General features: G+C 43.6%; 2 protein-coding genes across 4 annotated transcripts; one reads left to right on the forward strand and one right to left on the reverse strand.

The window, feature by feature from the left end:
• The first annotated feature begins 405 nt into the window (after positions 1 to 405).
• Positions 406 to 3,020, forward strand: LOC118287478 (microfibril-associated glycoprotein 4-like). The gene is made up of 5 exons (XM_047327808.1): positions 406 to 435; positions 817 to 855; positions 1,047 to 1,193; positions 1,521 to 1,560; positions 2,042 to 3,020. The coding sequence occupies exons 1-5, from the start codon at positions 406 to 408 to the stop codon at positions 2,305 to 2,307; spliced, it is 522 nt and encodes a 173-aa protein (XP_047183764.1). The 3' UTR covers positions 2,308 to 3,020.
• A 667-nt stretch (positions 3,021 to 3,687) lies between these two features.
• a1cf (apobec1 complementation factor) lies at positions 3,688 to 16,311 on the reverse strand. Of its 3 annotated transcripts, none has more exons than XM_047327700.1 (13): positions 16,157 to 16,311; positions 11,562 to 11,712; positions 11,257 to 11,391; positions 11,043 to 11,173; positions 10,688 to 10,926; positions 8,901 to 9,065; positions 8,685 to 8,782; positions 7,899 to 8,036; positions 7,463 to 7,607; positions 6,283 to 6,494; positions 5,739 to 5,875; positions 5,366 to 5,520; positions 3,688 to 5,105 (listed from the first exon to the last, which is right to left on the reverse strand). In XM_047327700.1, exons 2-13 carry the CDS (start codon positions 11,661 to 11,663, stop codon positions 4,951 to 4,953), a joined length of 1,812 nt encoding a protein of 603 aa, XP_047183656.1. In that variant the 5' UTR covers positions 11,664 to 11,712; positions 16,157 to 16,311; the 3' UTR covers positions 3,688 to 4,950. The 3 variants fall into 3 exon arrangements, with proteins under 3 accessions (XP_047183656.1, XP_035468622.2, XP_047183657.1); XM_035612729.2 differs by having other exon boundaries at positions 6,283 to 6,518; XM_047327701.1 differs by having other exon boundaries at positions 4,964 to 5,105; positions 5,356 to 5,520; positions 6,283 to 6,518.
• Between the last annotated feature and the right edge of the window lie 2,040 nt (positions 16,312 to 18,351).

Consider the following 18,351-nt stretch of genomic DNA (forward strand, 5'->3'; position numbering starts at 1 on the left):
TGACAGTAAATATTGAACTGACAGTAACGTTGTTGCTGTGGGTGGTGTTGGGTGTGTTCATGTTGTCTTTACTGCTCTTGACGTGAACTCCCGGTCGTCGTCCCGGTCGTCGTCCAGGTCGTCGTCCAGGTCCTTAGACACTGAATGAGTCGCTGATATCAAAGTCAATCAATTCAGTTAGTTTATGTAGACCAGAGAAGAGTAGAAAACTATGAAGTATTCATAGGATCTAGAAATTCCTCTCACAAAATTCAGCAAACGGTATCAGATTTTTCTATGGGAGGTGTTGAACAACAGAGTGGTGGTTCTCTGCAGGAGACTGCTGTTTGAACAGATACAAGACTCAGTCATTATTGACTTTATTATATAATTACTCACGTTGATGAATCATGTGCATCACTGATGATGATGATGATGATGATGATGAACCTGCAGGTGTGAGGTCACCGCAGCGTCTGTTGATATAAGACGTGAGGAGGTGAGAGTTCGACCGACTGCAGGTGAAGACTCTTCAGACAGGTGAGCATCCAGCCGACACTCGCCTGTCACTCTAACCCAGGGCACGTTGTTTCTTTAATGTACATTTTAAAATGTTTTTTGTAAATAGAAAAAAATTGGAGGAAAATTGTCTTGGTTTGCTTTTTTGCAAAAAATAGAATTTTTTTAACTTTTGGAAAAAGTTAAGTTTCTATTTATTTTTGAACACGTCTCTGAAAACCCTTGAATTATTGAACAATCCCAATATTCAGCAGCAGGGACCAGGTCACATGATCATCTGACCCATGTGACTTTATATCTGCGTTTTTGTCTTTTCAGATCATCACACGACGTTTCCACAGAAATCTGAAGATGAGGGTAAATGAACATATATTTTATAACAGGACTTTATTACCACAGGACTTTATTTAACTAACTGCTGGTTAGTTATGCTAATGACCTTTAATGTTGACCCCGAGACCTGACTGGACCCAAACCTCCATGAAACTAGAGGCAGGTTGTCAAGTGAAATAAAAAGTCAGAATAACACCTGATCTCCTCTGGTGCAGGTGATATCAGTCATCCTCCTCCTCTGGGCTCCAGTGTTCATCAGCTGTAACCAGCCACTGGACTGCAGTGAGGTCCAGAAACGGAACCTGTCCTCCGTCAGTGGAGTGTACACCATCTATCCAGCTGGAGGCAGGTCTGGTGTCCAGGTACAGTTCACTCTGGGAAACAGGACGACAATGATCATGGCTGTTTTTGCACCATCGCACTGTCGAGTGAGGATACAATATAGTATATATATATGTAAATACAACATACTGTACACATGTAATGAGCAGTTTCTGCCTGTATTTTGGGAGAAGATGAACCATACAGTGATCAGAGAGTCCCAAAGCTGCACAGGGAACACAGCGATAAGCATCTTTTAATACAGTATAGCAGTGGTCCAGTGTGTTTTTGTCCCTAGTGGGACATTTAATGTGCTGTCTGTATTTAGGCAGTTCGTGTCTGAGGTTTGCTCTGTTAAAATCCCCAAGGATGATGAGAAGGGAGTCTGGATGTTGTCTGTCCATACTGGTGATCTGGTCAGCCAGGTGTTGTAGTGCTTCACTGACACAGGCCTGAGGTGGGATATAAACACCGACCAGAATAAAGGAGGAAAAGTAGCATGCAAAGGAGTTCATATGTCCTTGACACTGTGACATCTGTACACCAGCCTTTGTTTATATAGAAACATATTCAGCCTTTTTATTTAAATTTTACCATTGAGATTACAAGATCTCTTTGTCACGGGAGCCCTGGCCAAGAAGGTAGTCACAGTTTCAGACATAGACAGAAGCAGCACATGATGAAGACATACAACAAACACATCATTCAACTCACAGGACAGTTAAAATAATCAGGAGGTAAATACAATGAGTTGGGTTTAAAAGGAATTACAAACTGGTGAAGAGTCATGCCACAATCCCTTAAGCAAATGTTTAAATTACAGATGAACCTGTTGGTCACTGGGAAAACTGCCACTGACATTTGGTTTTGTTTGTTTGTGTTTCTGCAGTAGACGCCTTGAGCGTACACAACGGTATGAAGTTCTCCACCTTGGACAGAGACCAGGACCAATCAACTGGCCACTGTGCCAGGATGTACCTTGGGGCGTTCTGGTACAATAATTGTCATTATACAAACCCTAATGGGGTTTATCGTTGGGGGGCGGATGGCACACTCTATGCTGTTGGAATGTCTTGGCATCAGTGGAAGGGTCATGACTATTCTCTGAAGTCCTTCAGCATGATGATCCGTCCTGCACCACAACCTATTGTGTAATAATTGTCCAGGACCAGCGTACAGCAGAAGATCAGATGTTGATCTCTCTCTTGTGATTTCTTTCTCTTTCATTAATCATCTCATCTCACAAAGATCTTTCTTTTCCTCAAAGCTAACAAACACAATCCACCAGGTCAAAAAAACAACAACTCAATTCTTCAGTTTTGTTTCAGTGTGGTGGAACAGAGGGGGAACATACAGAATCCTTATTGGTTGGGATACGGTCACCTTCAGTAATAACCAATCACATGAGCTCCTCTCATCCAGTTAAAAGGCAGCAGACAGTTTAATGAACCAGTAGATTTATAAGCTGTAAAAACTAACTAGCTAATGTAACGTTAGGATCCGTCTCCACATCACGCAAGAACAGAACTGGAACCACCAGAGTCTGAGTGACTATAAAACGTGGATCCCAACCCGTGTGGGTCCTGGGTCCTTGAGTTTGTTCGACCTCCAAGAGTCTATAGACTTCACACGTTTATTAGAGAAACACTTTGTCAGTTTAGTTGAACAACAGCGACCTCTCAATCTCTGGTGACGTCGCTCTCTAAACACAAGGTCAATCCTTTTCCAAAGTCGACCAAAGATTAGTTTGTTAGTGACATGTTACAGTTACTGTGTGTAACTGGTTTCAACTGGTTTGGTGGAGGTTTGAACCCTGATGTCAAATCATCATCTGCTGTACATGCATAATATATACTGAAGCAAAAGTGGCCTGATGTCTTCATGTGTCTTCATGTGTCAAGGGGAGAACATGCAAACTCCACACCGAAATGCCCTGGTTGGTTTTGAACTGGGATTCAAACCCAGAACCTTCTTGCTTTGAGGCGACGGTGCTAATCACTACACCACCGTGCCGTCCCGAGAAAATACAAAAATCTAAGAAATGCACTAGTGCGAGACCGACAGGAAGGAATCAGCGACAGGTGCGACACTGGGCACTTAAATCCATCAAGTTCGTAAAGTAGCCACACGGAGGCGCAGGAGCCCCAAGAACTGGCCAGTTCACACTGCAGAGCAAAAGTCTTATATATGACATTATCTGTCAGTTTGTACAGGAGAAACAAGTACAACACAATAACAATAAGTCCACATCATCAACAGACCTCCAGACCTGAGGGCCGACGCCGAGGACGAGAAAGAATATGACATCGACAGATTACAAACCCAGGTCCTCTGTTTGGACGGGATTATAATATGTTGAGCTGGAAGCAAACCGGTAGTAAGTTACATTTCTGTAACAAAGATCATGGGGCCGTGGGATACAGGAAGAACAATATTGTTGTCACCAGAGGAGGAATGAGTCACGTGTACGTGACAATATGAATATGCTCGTGTGAAATGTAGTAATTGCAGAATAATAGACAGAGTTGAAGTAGCTGCTTCTTCACTTTTCTTTATTTCAGGAAGATTAGGAATCATGAAGCATCAGAATATATTTGATGTGAAAACTCAAAACAAAACACTCACATGAACCATCAGCACCGATTTACTCTGACTCCACTTCACACTTTCTGTTTCCAAGTTAATTTGGACGCAAACGAATGTGAAATAACTCTGTACAAAGCGTCTGAATATTTTTCTTCTTCCTGGTATAAAAATAAGTTCTAAGTGCTTCGAGCACTTTAATACTGTCTCACAGCTCCGACGTCGTCAGGTGGAAAACTCTCCAGAAACAAACACATACTGAAGATTAATGCAGGATTCATCATCATCGTCAAAGAAATACAAAATTCACAACTCACACTCGTAGTCACCACTAGAGGGAGAAGTATTGAGGTTTACTTTTTACAGCTCCCTCTGACAGTTAGTTTTATGAAGCTTTTCAGAAGATGATGAGGAAATTGAGATTTGTTGTTTTTCTTAAAATGTAAGAAAATTAAAAAGAGGGAATGAACCTAAAAGAATTGTTCTCATATTTAATGATGTGTCAAATGTCTGACATCATTTTCCTTGGGACTAAAAAGGACTAAAGAGTCCAGAATGCCTCAGTGACGATAACAACGACGGCGATGACAGGGTTTCCATTTCAACATCCCAGTATCAAGTATCATCTTCAGATACAAACTCAACTTTTCACTCCACACAGTTTACAAAGAGTCGAGAAAATGTTCTGAAGTACAAGAATGAACTCTTCAGCTGGTAAAAGAACAGAGGGTCACAAGAAAAGGATCAAATAATAAGTTTAGAATCTGGAAAAAACAACAAATCAAAACATGAATGCAAATCTACAGCCAATCAGAGGCCGTCTGGTGATAAATCACAAGGAAAACGCAGTTATCTCTGAGCAGATCATTCAAATAAAGGTCGAAGAGCAGAGACAGAACACACAGAGAAAAGAAAATGTGAGGAATTCGTTTCAGGGCGACTGACGAGTGCGAAGCGTTTTCAGCAGCTCTTTTCAAAATGGTTCTGTGACGACACGAAGTTCTGGACATTTTTCACTCGTCAGGTTTCATCAGGCTGTAAAATCTGCTGGTGGTTCGATGTCAGCAGCGAGAAGAACCTGTAGATCTGATTTCACTCTGCCTCTCTTTCTCAGGAAGTGATTTAAATGTAAACCAGCCACTTGGTAGTTTGAAAAAAGTACAGTGTGAATGTGACCTCAGCTACGAGTGTTTGTCCTCTTTGGAAACTGCTGTTCTAGAAAACGCCGTATCCGTCGGTGTGGCGTGTGGCCACAGCGAAGGCGGGGTAGCCCTCGTAGGTGGTGTAGGCCGTGAGGTCCTGACCCAGAGACACAGCCTGCTTCAGCTGGGAGGCGACCGCCGACACCGCTGGACTCGCCAGGGTGTAACCTGGAGACGGACCAAACATTCACCATCATGTTACAGTCAAGTGGCATTCGTGACTAGTTCTACTGGCTCTGATTAGTGCCGTGTCACGTCGTCATCCATCGCCACACGCTCATTCAGACATGGTCCAACCTGACAGGACAGAACAGGTGTGTGTCCTCACCTGGGTTCAATTCCTATGTCCACATGGTCTGTCTGCGTCAGACTGTCAGAGCTTTGTTGAGTGAGGCGTTAGTTGGCCTTGGGTACGGACCTTCACATACCTGGGAAGGCTACTGAGGCCACAGCGGCAGCAGTAGCACAGCTGGCGTCAGCGGCGCCCTCTGTCTGCAGGCCGAGCGTCTGCAGGGTGTGCTCGGCGGCGTGGACTTTAGCTTCTTCTACAGCAGCACACAGCTTGGCGGGGGTGAAGGGATGACTGCACAGAGAAACCACAGTCAACGTGACGCAGCTACAGCACGAGCAGTAGCGCTAACACTCGGACCATAGCATCATTATCATTTGTAGTATTATTAACATCAGTAATGTTATTTACAAATGTAGCATGAATAGCACCATAAGCATCAGTAATATAGCTAACATCAGTAGCAGTATCAGTAGCATCAGTAGCATCATTGGCATTAGGACTGTTCATACACGTTGGGGTACTGTGTAGCCAAAGCTGGGACGGTGATTTTGTAGAGGAACAGTTGTCTCTGGTCTGGACCAATGGCAGAGTGGAGCTGATAGACAGGTTGTCCCCAGTTGTTCTTCTGACACAGCTCCTCCAGAACCTGCAGACAGACGGCAGATCAGTTCTACACTGGACAAACTCTTTCTGAAATGGACTAAACTACAACATGAGTAACGTTGTACTGAACGTGGCGTCTGGTTCTCAGGTGTGTTCTGGTTCTCAGGTGTTTCCTGGTTCTCAGGTGTGACCTGGTTCTCAGGTGTTTCCTGGTTCTCAGGTGTGTTCTGGTTCTCTGGTGTTTCCTGGTTCTCAGGTGTGTTCTGGTTCTCAGGTGTGTTCTGGTTCTCAGGTGTGACCTGGTTCTCAGGTGTGTCCTCGTTCTCAGGTGTGACCTGGTTCTCAGGTGTTTCCTGGTTCTCAGGTGTGTTCTGGTTCTCTGGTGTTTCCTGGTTCTCAGGTGTGTTCTGGTTCTCAGGTGTGTCCTGGTTCTCAGGTGTGTCCTCTTACCTGTGGTGCAGGTTTGATGGCGGCGGCCTTCAGGCTCATGGGGGTCAGCTCCATGCCGGGCAGGAGGTCGTACAGCTTTTCCTCTGTCTGCTTCTCCGCTTTCAGGCCGTAAGATGTGCCACCAGCGCCGCTGATGCCTCGACCCATGGCTCCTCCCCCGGCGGCATAGGCCAGGTAGCCCCGCCCACCCAGCCCCCGCACCCCCGCAGCCCCTACAGGTACAGTCATGTAAATTTCTACAGGAGATCGAAAAGGCAGTGAAATCAATCAAATCACCGGAAATCAACCCGGGAAGAAGAATCACAGTCAGACAATGATCCAGTAAGAGTGAACAGGTCACCATGGTAACAGAGCTCGTACCACAGCGGCAGTCATAGTAACGAACATTAATTTTCCAGTTATATTCATAATAATTGTAGTAATTTACAGAGTGAGAGCAGTTATTTCAGATCACCCCCCTCACTTCTGATTGAGTGGATCACATGATTCCTGGAAACAACATTCTTTATTTTTGAGTTTGTGATTCGACACAAGAAGCAGATCATGAAAATTATCTCACTGATCGTCTTTATATACAGTCAGTGATCGTCTTTATATACAGTCTCTGATCGTCTTCATATACAGTCTCTGATCGTCTTTATATACAGTCGGTGATCGTCTTCATATACAGTCAGTGATCGTCTTTATATACAGTCGCTGATCATCTTTATATACAGTCAGTGATCGTCTTCATATACAGTCACTGATCGTCTTTATATACAGTCAGTGAATGTCTTTATATACAGTCAGTGATCATCTTCATATACAGTCAGTGATCATCTTTATATACAGTCAGCCTTCGTCTTTATATACAGTCGCGGATCATCTTTATATACAGTCACTGATCATCTTTATATACAGTCACTGATCATCTTTATATACAGTCGCTGATCGTCTCTTTTTCTGTGAGTGAATCTTAGTTAGTCTTGTGTCTAAATGTCACTTTCAGGTTCTTGTGTTTGAGGTTTTGTCTTCATCCACATGTTCTCAGGTATTTATTAAATAAATCTGTGTCCACGTAAAAAAGTCAACTGTCGCGATCTGTCAACAGGGAGCGATATAAATATAACCATGAAGCCACAGCGACCAATCAGAAGCCTTTGTACAGTGGATGAGGCCTGAGACTGTGAGGGACCCTCACCTCTGACAGATGGCGTCCTGATCACACCTCGACCTCCGACGTGAGCTTTGGCTGCTGGTAAACGAAACTGACCTGGTATGGCAGCGTAGGCCTGGGGGGCGTAAAACACGGGTGCACCGAGATACGCTGCCGAGGGGTCATACACCTGCAGCAGCAGATAATCATGTCATTTATTTTCAACAGCATCATTGTGTCAGAGACATATTGTCGTCCAGCGCCATCATCTGGTCACATGATTTAGATTTAGGCAAACTTTGATGAATATATCAGACTGTGTTACAGAGCATTAAATATCTATTGGAACGAACGGTACCATCCAAGTATTTCATCTTAGTTTTCCTTATCGTCAAACAGTTTTCCTGAATTGTAGGTAGGTACTTGTTGTACGTTGCACCTGAGCCTGGTGTCAGAGTTGGTGGTGTGTTCAGGGTCGTACCTGTCCCACGGTGTATGCAGCGTAGTCTGGCTGCAGCAGAGATGCTCCTCGTCCTCCCGTCCCTCTGGTGTAACGGACGTAACTGTCCTTGTCCACCGGCTTGGCCAGAGTCACCTCAATAGGAGATCCGTCCACCATCTGACGCCGGGACGAGAAAGCAGTTTACGTATCCCATCCAAAATATACTGTTAAAATATGATGTGTAAGTGCTATGGTGGGACAGGCTCTGATAGACTCCGAAGGACTCTGATGAACTCTGATGGACCCTGATGGACCCTGATAGACTCTGATGGACCCTGGTGGACTCTGATAGACCCTGATAGACTCTGATAGACCCTGATGTACCCTGATGGACTCTGATGGACCCTGATAGACTCTGATGGACCCTGATGTACCCTGATGGACCCTGAAGGACCCTGATGGACTCTGATGGACCCCGAAGGACCCTGATGGACCCTAATAGACTCTGATAGACTCTGAAGTACCCTGATAGACTCTGATGGACCCTGATGGACCCTGATAGACTCTGATCGACCCTGATGGACTCTGATTTTTAACTCTCTATTGGTCTGTCAGTCGATCTGTCTGTCAGTCAGTGGGAGCTTGACCACTACCGGCTGCAGTTTGTGTGTTTTACTGTGGTTCATGCAAGTGAACATTTCATCGAGAGGCTGAGAAATATGTCTGTGAGAAAGTCTCAGAAACTTCTCTGATCCAACAGGAGTCATGTTGTGATCACAGGAAAATAAAAAGCCTGAATGAACTTGTGGTCTAATGACAGCTGACCTTTCCGTTGAGAGCGTTCATGGCGCTGATGGCATCTTCTCTCTGGGTGAAATGAACGAAGGCGTAGTCTCTGATCTTCTTCACTCGCTCTACTGCACCTGCAACACAAAAACCTCTTAGGTGCTTTTTCATTATTTGTCCCTGTCGGTGTATTCAAGGACAGTCTGACATCTGAGCTTTGATAGGTGACTGCTGTATTGTGTTTTGTTTTAGTACCTGGTTTGAGGCTGTTGAACTCCTTCTCGATTGTCTCCTCTGTGGTCTGCAGCATCAGGTTCCTGATGTACAGTATCTTGACAGCTGCCATGGTATCCTCATCCACCTCCACCTCCGGCTCCGCCCAGTCCACAGCGATGGCATGACCCCACAGCTGAATACGACCTGAGACCAAGAGAACAAGTGAATACGAGAAATCCTGACAGGTCGGTACGACCAGAAACACTGAGGCTGAGGACAGGTCGGTACGACCAGAGACAGTGAGGCTGAGGACAGGTCGGTACGACCAGAGACAGTGAGGCTGAGGACAGGTTAGTACGACCTGAGACAGTGAGGCTGAGGACAGGTCGGTACGACCAGAGACAGTGAGGCTGAGGACAGGTCGGTACGACCAGAGACAGTGAGGCTGAGGACAGGTTAGTACGACCTGAGACAGTGAGGCTGAGGACAGGTCAGTACGACCAGAGACACTGAGGCTGAGGACAGGTCGGTACGACCAGAGACAGTGAGGCTGAGGACAGGTCGGTACGACCAGAGACACTGAGGCTGAGGACAGGTCGGTACGACCAGAGACAGTGAGGCTGAGGACAAGTTAGTACGACCTGAGACACTGAGGCTGAGGACAGTTCGGTACGACCAGAGACACTGAGGCTGAGGACAGTTCGGTCTGGTCGGTTTGTGTCCTTTGTTGTTGTTTTGTGTTTCTGTAGTTGTTTAAGAGAAACGTTAACAGTCAGTTTAACATACAGAGGTTCTAGTCCAGGGGCCACAGGTTTGTACCCAGTAAGTCCTGGTAGGCCCTGTGTCAGTTGGTCCTGGGTCTGTACTTGGTAGGCCCTGATTTTGTACATTGAAAGACCTGGTTCTCTACCAGTCGGTCTTGGGTCTGTACCTAGAGGATCCCAGGTTTTTCTTTACTCAGTAGGCCCCTTCAATACCTCATTCATGGTACTAACAAGCCCATGACACATTACATCCTGACTGTGGTAAGCGTCCCCAGCTTGGCCAACCAGACATCCCGTGGGGCAGTGCTGCCACTGGTCCGGTCCCTGGTGGGACGTATCCAATGTTGCATGAATACTTGGTGTAACACAAGTAATGATCTTCTAATGTAGAAGCACTGAAAGTGTTGTTCCATCTCATTGTTCAACTTGAGATTGTTGAACAACTTAGTCAAAGACTTGTTTTCTATACCCACATTAAAACAAGTTTAAAGAGCTTCAGGTAAAAAACCGCAGGTTCGAGTGTCTTTATGATTATTTCTGTCATCATATAGTGTTTATCTTATCATTACGTCCTTCACAGCTCTTCTATTGGTCATTGACTTATTGACACAGCCTGTGATTGGCTGCTGATAACATAGTCTTGGTCCGTCCAAAAGAGACTTTGAATTTTTTTTATTATGTTGTCTTTAATTTTATGAGTTTGACACTTAAGGGGGTAATATTGGTTCTTTGGCTGCTCTGAAATAACTGAAGTAAAACCAGCAGCACAGCGGCATGCGTTCATTACGTTGCAGCACCACCGCAAAACACCACTTTCACTTTTCTTCTGAAAAACAATGTTTAGTCAACTTGATGTTTTGGTCCTCGGAAAGAGAGGGTTGTGTGTGGACTGATGAAATGATGTGAGCAATCATGAGTTTATATAAATCGTCTTTACACTGTGTCATTTTGTTTGTATATCATTTTTCATGCAAAACTTTTCAGCAGATGAGATGTCAGATGGCAGATTTTCTTCGAACACACCAACAGTTAAGAAACCCCTGAAAGAAATTGAATGTTTACCTGGCAGCAGTTTGCGACGGGCCATGGCAGCTGCCCGGTGACTCTCGTACTCCACGAAGGCAAAGCCTCGGTTCTTGGTTTTGTCGGCGGCGCTGGGATACACGATGACGTCCACGACGCCTTCAGTGACCTTCCTCATCTCAGACAGGATCTCCTCGCGCTTCTTGCTTTTGGGAATCCCTCCCACAAACAACCGGCAGTTGTCGACGCTGGCACAAACACCGAGGAGGCGACCGTTCCTGCAGTGATAAGGATAGGAGTGCAGCACTTGCCAGTTTGTCAAGGAGTTTGAAAATTTAGTCAAAGATTTAAACATTAGTGCAATGAAAAATGAAAAAGAGAAGTGCACCCTGACCTGATCTCATAGTTGTTGAGCTGCTTCATGGCCGTTCTAGCCTCCAGTTTGGTGTTGAATGTGACGAAGGCGTAACCTCTGTTGTTCCCGTTAAAGTCCATCATCATCCTCACTTCGTAGATCTTACCAAACTGGAGATTGGAAGAGGGACATTCAAAAATATGGGAACAACAGAATGTAGAAAAGATCGTGGTGGGAACGCTCTTTCTCTGACCTTCTCACACAGGGGAACCAGTTCATCTTCAAACAAATCTCTCGGCAGTTTCCCTACAAAGATCTCGCTGCCTCTCTCTGGCGCTGGGCCGTCCCAGCCTGGCGGTGGGCCACCGTACCGCCGCTGGCCGTTCTCCTGAAACACACCAGGAAAATCAAATAACAAAACCATTAAGTGACAATGATAAGAATGAGTATGAAAGTCTTTGGAGCATCTTAAAATGTGCTGATGTCACTTTTCAGAACCAAAGGCACCGGGTGCCTGACGATCTCCAGCGTCAGACGACAACATGGACAGTTTCCTACCTGCCGCAGCTGGTATCCTGTACGTTGCGTGAGCAGCTGCAGCGCCGCCTCCTTCTGTGTTCCCGCCCCTCCGTCCCCACCTACTTTCTGATTGGATTCCATTGGGTGTGATTGACAGCGAAATGTAAATCAGGGAAATTAGGGGTGCTCACTGGAAAACAACAGAAAACGACATGTTATTTGAGTTTTTTCTTACAAATATGTAAATGTTCCATCTGATGATGTCACACTAACGGTTTGAGGTGTTATTATGTTGGTAAAACCTCCTCAGGTTTTACCAAGTGGGTAAAAATTTACAAATTTAGATTTTCTGTGCAAAAATGTCCAGACTTAAAAAAAGTGCTCTCTCTTCTATTCATTAAAAATGTCTGAGAGCAGGAAATGTCTGTCAAAGAGCATCGCCTCGCTGGTCAAGAATCAGTGATTAGAATATATATAGAGAAATTACATCAAATAACAAAAGTAAGTGATTATTACACTGAACGGTGTTTTATACAGTAGCTTCGATGCATCACTGCTGTGGAAGCAGCAGTTCTGTGTTTGGTGACTTGGCTCCAGCTACTTTAACTTCAACGACTTTGTAAAGTAGGTCAATCTGAATGTGTAATTTAGCCCCAAATCCCTTTGTGCAGTAAGAACATTACATCCTGTTTTTAATTTGCATCAAGGTATCTCAAAGTGATCTTTATAGAGATGAACCGTTGTGGAGAAGAAGAAGAAGAAAGAAAATCCAGCAGCTTGTTTTCGTGTGAGCAGCAGATACGAGCGGAGTTTAGAAGTGAGCAGCGTGGAGGTCAAGGTCTGTTCTGTAATCATTGACAGAGACCGTCAAACAAGCATGAGAGCAACTGGGCTCCAGGGGGAATCATGGGAGCTGGGATGAAACAAACATGTCGTGGACCCTCACTTACAGGAAACCATCAGTTGCTTGGTTCATTAAATGTCATAAAATTGTGAAAAATGTCGATTGTGTTTCCCAAACTCAAGACGATGTTTTGTTTTGTCCACAAACCAAAGATCTTCCCTTCACTGTCACAGAGGAGCAAAGAAACCAGTAGATATTCACATTTGAGAAGCTGAAATCAGAGGATTAGGACTTTTTTTCCAGAGTTCATGGGAACTGTAGTTCATGAATAATTGATTATTAAAATATTGGCGATTAATTTAGTAATTGATTACTGATCGATTAATCGATTAACTGTTGCAGCTCTAACACACACACACACACACATACACAAACTTTCTTACTGATTCTGAGAGAAACTCAGTGATGAGCTTTTCATATCAGAGTGATTGGTCTAAGATCATGATGATGATGATGATGACATCTCTTTGCTCAGCATGAATAGCTTCTTTTGTTTCTGTGACGAGCAGGGACAGTTATTCAAATCCACAGAACTGTATTTGAAATTCTGGCGGTGGAAACGTTTGCAGGTTTGAAAAGTATCAGGCTAAACTTTGAAGAAAAGTAATGTGTAACGTAAAGCAGCACATGTGAAATATTTCCACCTGACGCAGCCCAGAAGAGTTTACAGGCAGCTGGACGAAGACCTGCTGCTGAAAACCACCAATCAATACTGCTGATAGAGGGGCGTCACACACACACACACACACACACACATACACACACACACACACGCACACTCTCACACACACATACACACACTCACTCACACACACTCACACTCACACACAGACACACACACATACACACACACGCACACACACACACACACACACACATACACACACTCACTCACACACATACACACACTCACTCACACACACTCACACTCACACACAGACACACACACACACACTCACACACAGACACACACACACACACTCACACTCACACACACATTCACACACAGACGCACACACACACACTCACACACAGACACACACACTCACACTCACACACACATTCACACACAGACGCACACACACACACTCACACACAGACACACACACACACACTCACTCACTCACGCACACGCACTCACTCACACACACACACACTCTCACACACACACACACACTCACACACACACACACACACACACACACTCACTCACTCACTCACTCACTCACTCACACGCACGCACGCACACACTCACACACACACACACACACACACACACACACTGTTGATTCATCAGTTACTCACAAACAGCAGAGATTCTCTTCTCTGTTTCCCATTTGCAAGAAATGAAGATGAAACGAAACTTTGATGTCAATATCCTGAGATGTAAAACAAAATTATGACATATTAAGTCAAACATTTATATGAATTAAATGAAACGTAAATCTTGGACCTTGATGTTTATGATAGCTTCTTTTTAGAAGTTGAATTGAATCAGCATTGAGATCCTTTTACATCTGACGAACACAGCTGGAGTCAGTCTCCACATCCTGTCGGGCCGCAGGAAGCAGAGTTTTACTTCACAGTCATCAACACCTTCACTCATCCAGAGATTCTCCTGCTGTTTTCTCACTCTGACATTTCTGGAAAATGTCCAAAGCAACATCTTTGGACATTTTTTGTCCAAATGTCTAAAACAGCTCAAGTACAAATTCTGTCTAAATGATGATGAAGTCAATAAAAACTCTTGACTTTCTGAATCAACCTTATTAAAATCATCGCTTTTCATCGGGTTTTTTTCTGCATTTCATGCAGCAAATGACCAGCGGAGGCAGCAGAGGGGAAAACTAAGAAAGTAAAGAAAACTGTTGGCCGAAGGTAAAAATGTGCAAAACTCAACACATTTATTTTCAAAACCACGCGTCTTCAGCCAACGTTCATGCTCACATTGCTAAGACGAATGAAGACGACGCTGAGGAATTGGACGTGTGGCAGAAACTGAGATTACAACAAATCTTGTCATCGACAAACGTCATCGACATACATCATCGAAATACTTCATCGACAAACGTCATCGACATACGTCATCGACATACGTCAGCGACATACGTCATCGACATACGTCATCGACAAACGTCATCGACATACGTCATCGAAATACGTCATCGACAAACGTCATCGACATACGTCATCGACAAACGTCATCGACAAACGTCATCGACATACGTCATCGACAAACGTCATCGTTATGTAATTACGAGATTACAACAAAACCCCCGACACGGTGGATCACGGAGCGGAGGCGGCTGCTCTCAGATGCTACGTCAACGACATACGTCATCGAAATACGTCATCGACATATGTCATCGAAATACGTCATCGACAAACGTCATCGACATACGTCATCGACATACGTCATCGACAAACGTCATCGACATACGTCAGCGTCATACGTCATACGTCATCGACATACGTCATCGACAAACGTCATCGACATACGTCATCGAAATACGTCATCGACAAACGTCATCGACATACGTCATCGACAAACATCATCGACAAACGTCATCGACATACGTCATCGACAAACGTCATCGTTATGTAATTACGAGATTACAACAAAACCCCCGACACGGTGGATCACGGAGCGGAGGCGGCTGCTCTCAGATGCTACGTCAACGACATACGTCATCGAAATACGTCATGTACATATGTCATCGAAATACGTCATCGACAAACGTCATCGACATACGTCATCGACATACGTCATCGACAAACGTCATCGACATACGTCAGCGTCATACGTCATACGTCATCGACATACGTCAGCGACATACGTCATCGACATACGTCAGATGACTTACGTCATCGACATACGTCATCGGCATACGTCAGCGACCGGCCGAGAGGAAAAGAAACGTTCGGCCACAAAGAAAAGACGTCAACATTGTGTTCTTTTCTCTTCTGAACGCAGTTTGACGCTGAGTAGCAGCTAATGCTAACTTCAGTTTTGTAGCTCTAAGACCACATTGCAAAACGTTACAACTGTGTTTGTGGTATCTACATGAGGTGTAATAAAGCTGAAATGACGAACAACACTTTTAATAACCTTAGGAAATCTTCCCTGTGAGACTGTACGCAGGGCAAACTGTTCCTACTGAGAATCACATGACTCATGACGTCACAGTCATGTTGGTTATCCTGTTTATATTTTCATTTAATCACCAAAAAGCTTTTAAGACATCTGAGTTTTCAGAAGAAAAACTTTATGTAACATTGAGGAAATGTCTTTGTTTTATTTTCACCTAAAATGAATTAAATGTACTTCAATGATTTAATGTAAAGTAATTCTGCTGATAATCATCAGGTGTGATATATGATAAATGATCAGAGTAGATCAAAATTAAATGTTTATTTTTGATCATATTTCTCTTTTGAATGGATCAGTTGTATAAACAATGCTGCAGTAAATGAACCATCACATTTCACATAGTTATGTATGTTTCTCTGTGTAGAGCGACACTGACTTCACACTCTCTCTCTCCACTGATCCTGCTCAGCCTGTTTGTTCAGTCGAGTCTTTTCTGTTCATCATACACCAGTGAAGAAGAGTGGGCGAGCGACACTTACTTAACACAAAAACACACACACTCCCTCTCTCTCTGTCTGTGTCTTTACAAAATTCCAACATAAAAACTTTTTTCTATTTGGATGAAAAAGAAAAACTCACCTGAGCAATTTCAGAGATCACCTCCCTCCGATCAGAGCTGTGTCATTCTGAACAGAGAGTGTGTGTTCCTGTGTCATCATGGGGCCCGTGTGTGTGTGTGTGTGTGTGTGTGTGTGTGTGTGTGATCACATCATATCAAACTCCAAAGGTTCACTGTCTTGGTGTTAGCTTTATGAGCTGACCAACGTTAATGTTTAACCCGCTGCTATCTGTGGACACACACATGCAAATACACAGTCGTAACACACACTGAACCAGCAGTGTGTGTCAGTGTGTGTGTGTGTGTGTGTCAGGAGGCCTTTGACCGACTGTCACTATCTGGATCAGAGGACTCTGCAAAGTCTACCTAACCTACTAACACACACACACAAATACTCAAGTCTTAACATTTTATGTAAAATAGCTCAATTATTATTATTATTATTGATTATGCAGCTGTGTGGAGCTCAGTCTCTCTTGATCTGCTAAATTATCAGATTTTATTCTGGATCATCTTTGATTTGTTATAAATGTTTCAGGCGGATCTTTGGACGCAGCTGATCGTCTTTATATACAGTCAGCGATCGTCTTTATATACAGTCGGTGATCGTCTTTATATACAGACAGCGATCGTCTTTATAAACAGTCAGTGATCGTCTTTATATACAGTCATTGATCGTCTTTATATACAGTCAGTCATCGTCTTTATATACAGTCAGTCATCGTCTTTATATACAGTCGGTGATCGTCTTTATATACAGACAGCGATCGTCTTTATAAACAGTCAGTGATCGTCTTTATATACAGTCAGTCATCGTCTTTATATACAGTCAGTGATCATCTTTATCGTCTTTATATACAGCCAGCGATCGTCTTTATATACAGTCGGTGATCGTCTTTATATACAGTCAGTGATCGTCTTTATATATACAGTCAGCGATCGCCTTTATATACAGTCGGTGATCGTCTTTATATATACAGTCAGCGATCGCCTTTATATACAGTCAGTGATCGTCTTTATATACAGTCGGTGATCGTCTTTATATATACAGTCAGCGATCGCCTTTATATACAGTCAGTGATCGTCTTTATATACAGTCGGTGATTTTCTTTATATACAGTCACTGATCGTCTTTATATACAGTCAGCGATCGTCTTCATATATAGTCGGAGATTGTCTTTATATACAGTCAGGGATCATCTTTATATACAGTCGGTGACCGTCTTTATCGTCTTTACATACAGTCGATGATTTTCTTTATATACAGTCACTGATCGTCTTTATATACAGTCGGTGATTGTCTTTATATACAGTCAGTGAACGGATTTATATACAGTCAGTGATCGTCTTTATATACAGTCAGTGATCGTCTTTATATACAGTCGGTGATCTTCTTTATATACAGTCAGCGATAGTATTTATATACAGTCGGTGATCGTCTTTATATACAGTCAGTGATCGTGTTAATATACAGTCAGTGATCGTCTTTAAACCCAGTCACTGATCGTTTTTATATACAGTCGGTGATAGTCTTTATATACAGTCGGTGATCGTCTTCATATACAGTCACTGATCGTCTTTATATACAGTCAGCGATCGTCTATATATACAGTCAGCGATCGTCTTTATATACAGTCACTGATCGTCTTTATATACAGTCAGCGATCGTCTTTATATACAGTCAGTGATCGTTGCGATCGTCTTTATATACAGTCGGCGATCGTCTTTATATACAGTCAGCGATCGTCGTTATATACAGTCGGTGATCATCTTAATACACAGTCAGCAATTGTCTTTATATACAGTCAGTGATCCTCTTTATATACAGTCAGTGATCGTCTTTATATACAGTCGGCGATCGTCTTTATATACAGTCAGTGATCGTCTTTATATACAGTCTCTGATCGTATCTATATACAGTCCTTTCTTAGAGTCCGGCCCTGACACTGATGAATCGACTGTAGAAACAGTTCATCCATCATTTTAAAACCAGAGAAGAAGAAGTTTGTTTCCTTGTTGGTTGTGTTTCACAAATCTTACAATTTACATGTTAATTAGTATTGTCTATTTTAAATAAATACAACATGAACTTTTGTGTGTATGAAACATGGAGGAGACATCAGCGACTGGTGGTCGTGATGAGGAGGAAGGAAGAGGAGGAGGAGGAAGTGGAGGATGAGGAGGAGGAGGAAGAGGAAGAGGAGGAGGAAGAGGA

This window comes from Scophthalmus maximus, chromosome 16 (genome assembly GCF_022379125.1).
Source record: "Scophthalmus maximus strain ysfricsl-2021 chromosome 16, ASM2237912v1, whole genome shotgun sequence".
Classification (NCBI taxonomy): Eukaryota; Metazoa; Chordata; class Actinopteri; order Pleuronectiformes; family Scophthalmidae; genus Scophthalmus; species Scophthalmus maximus.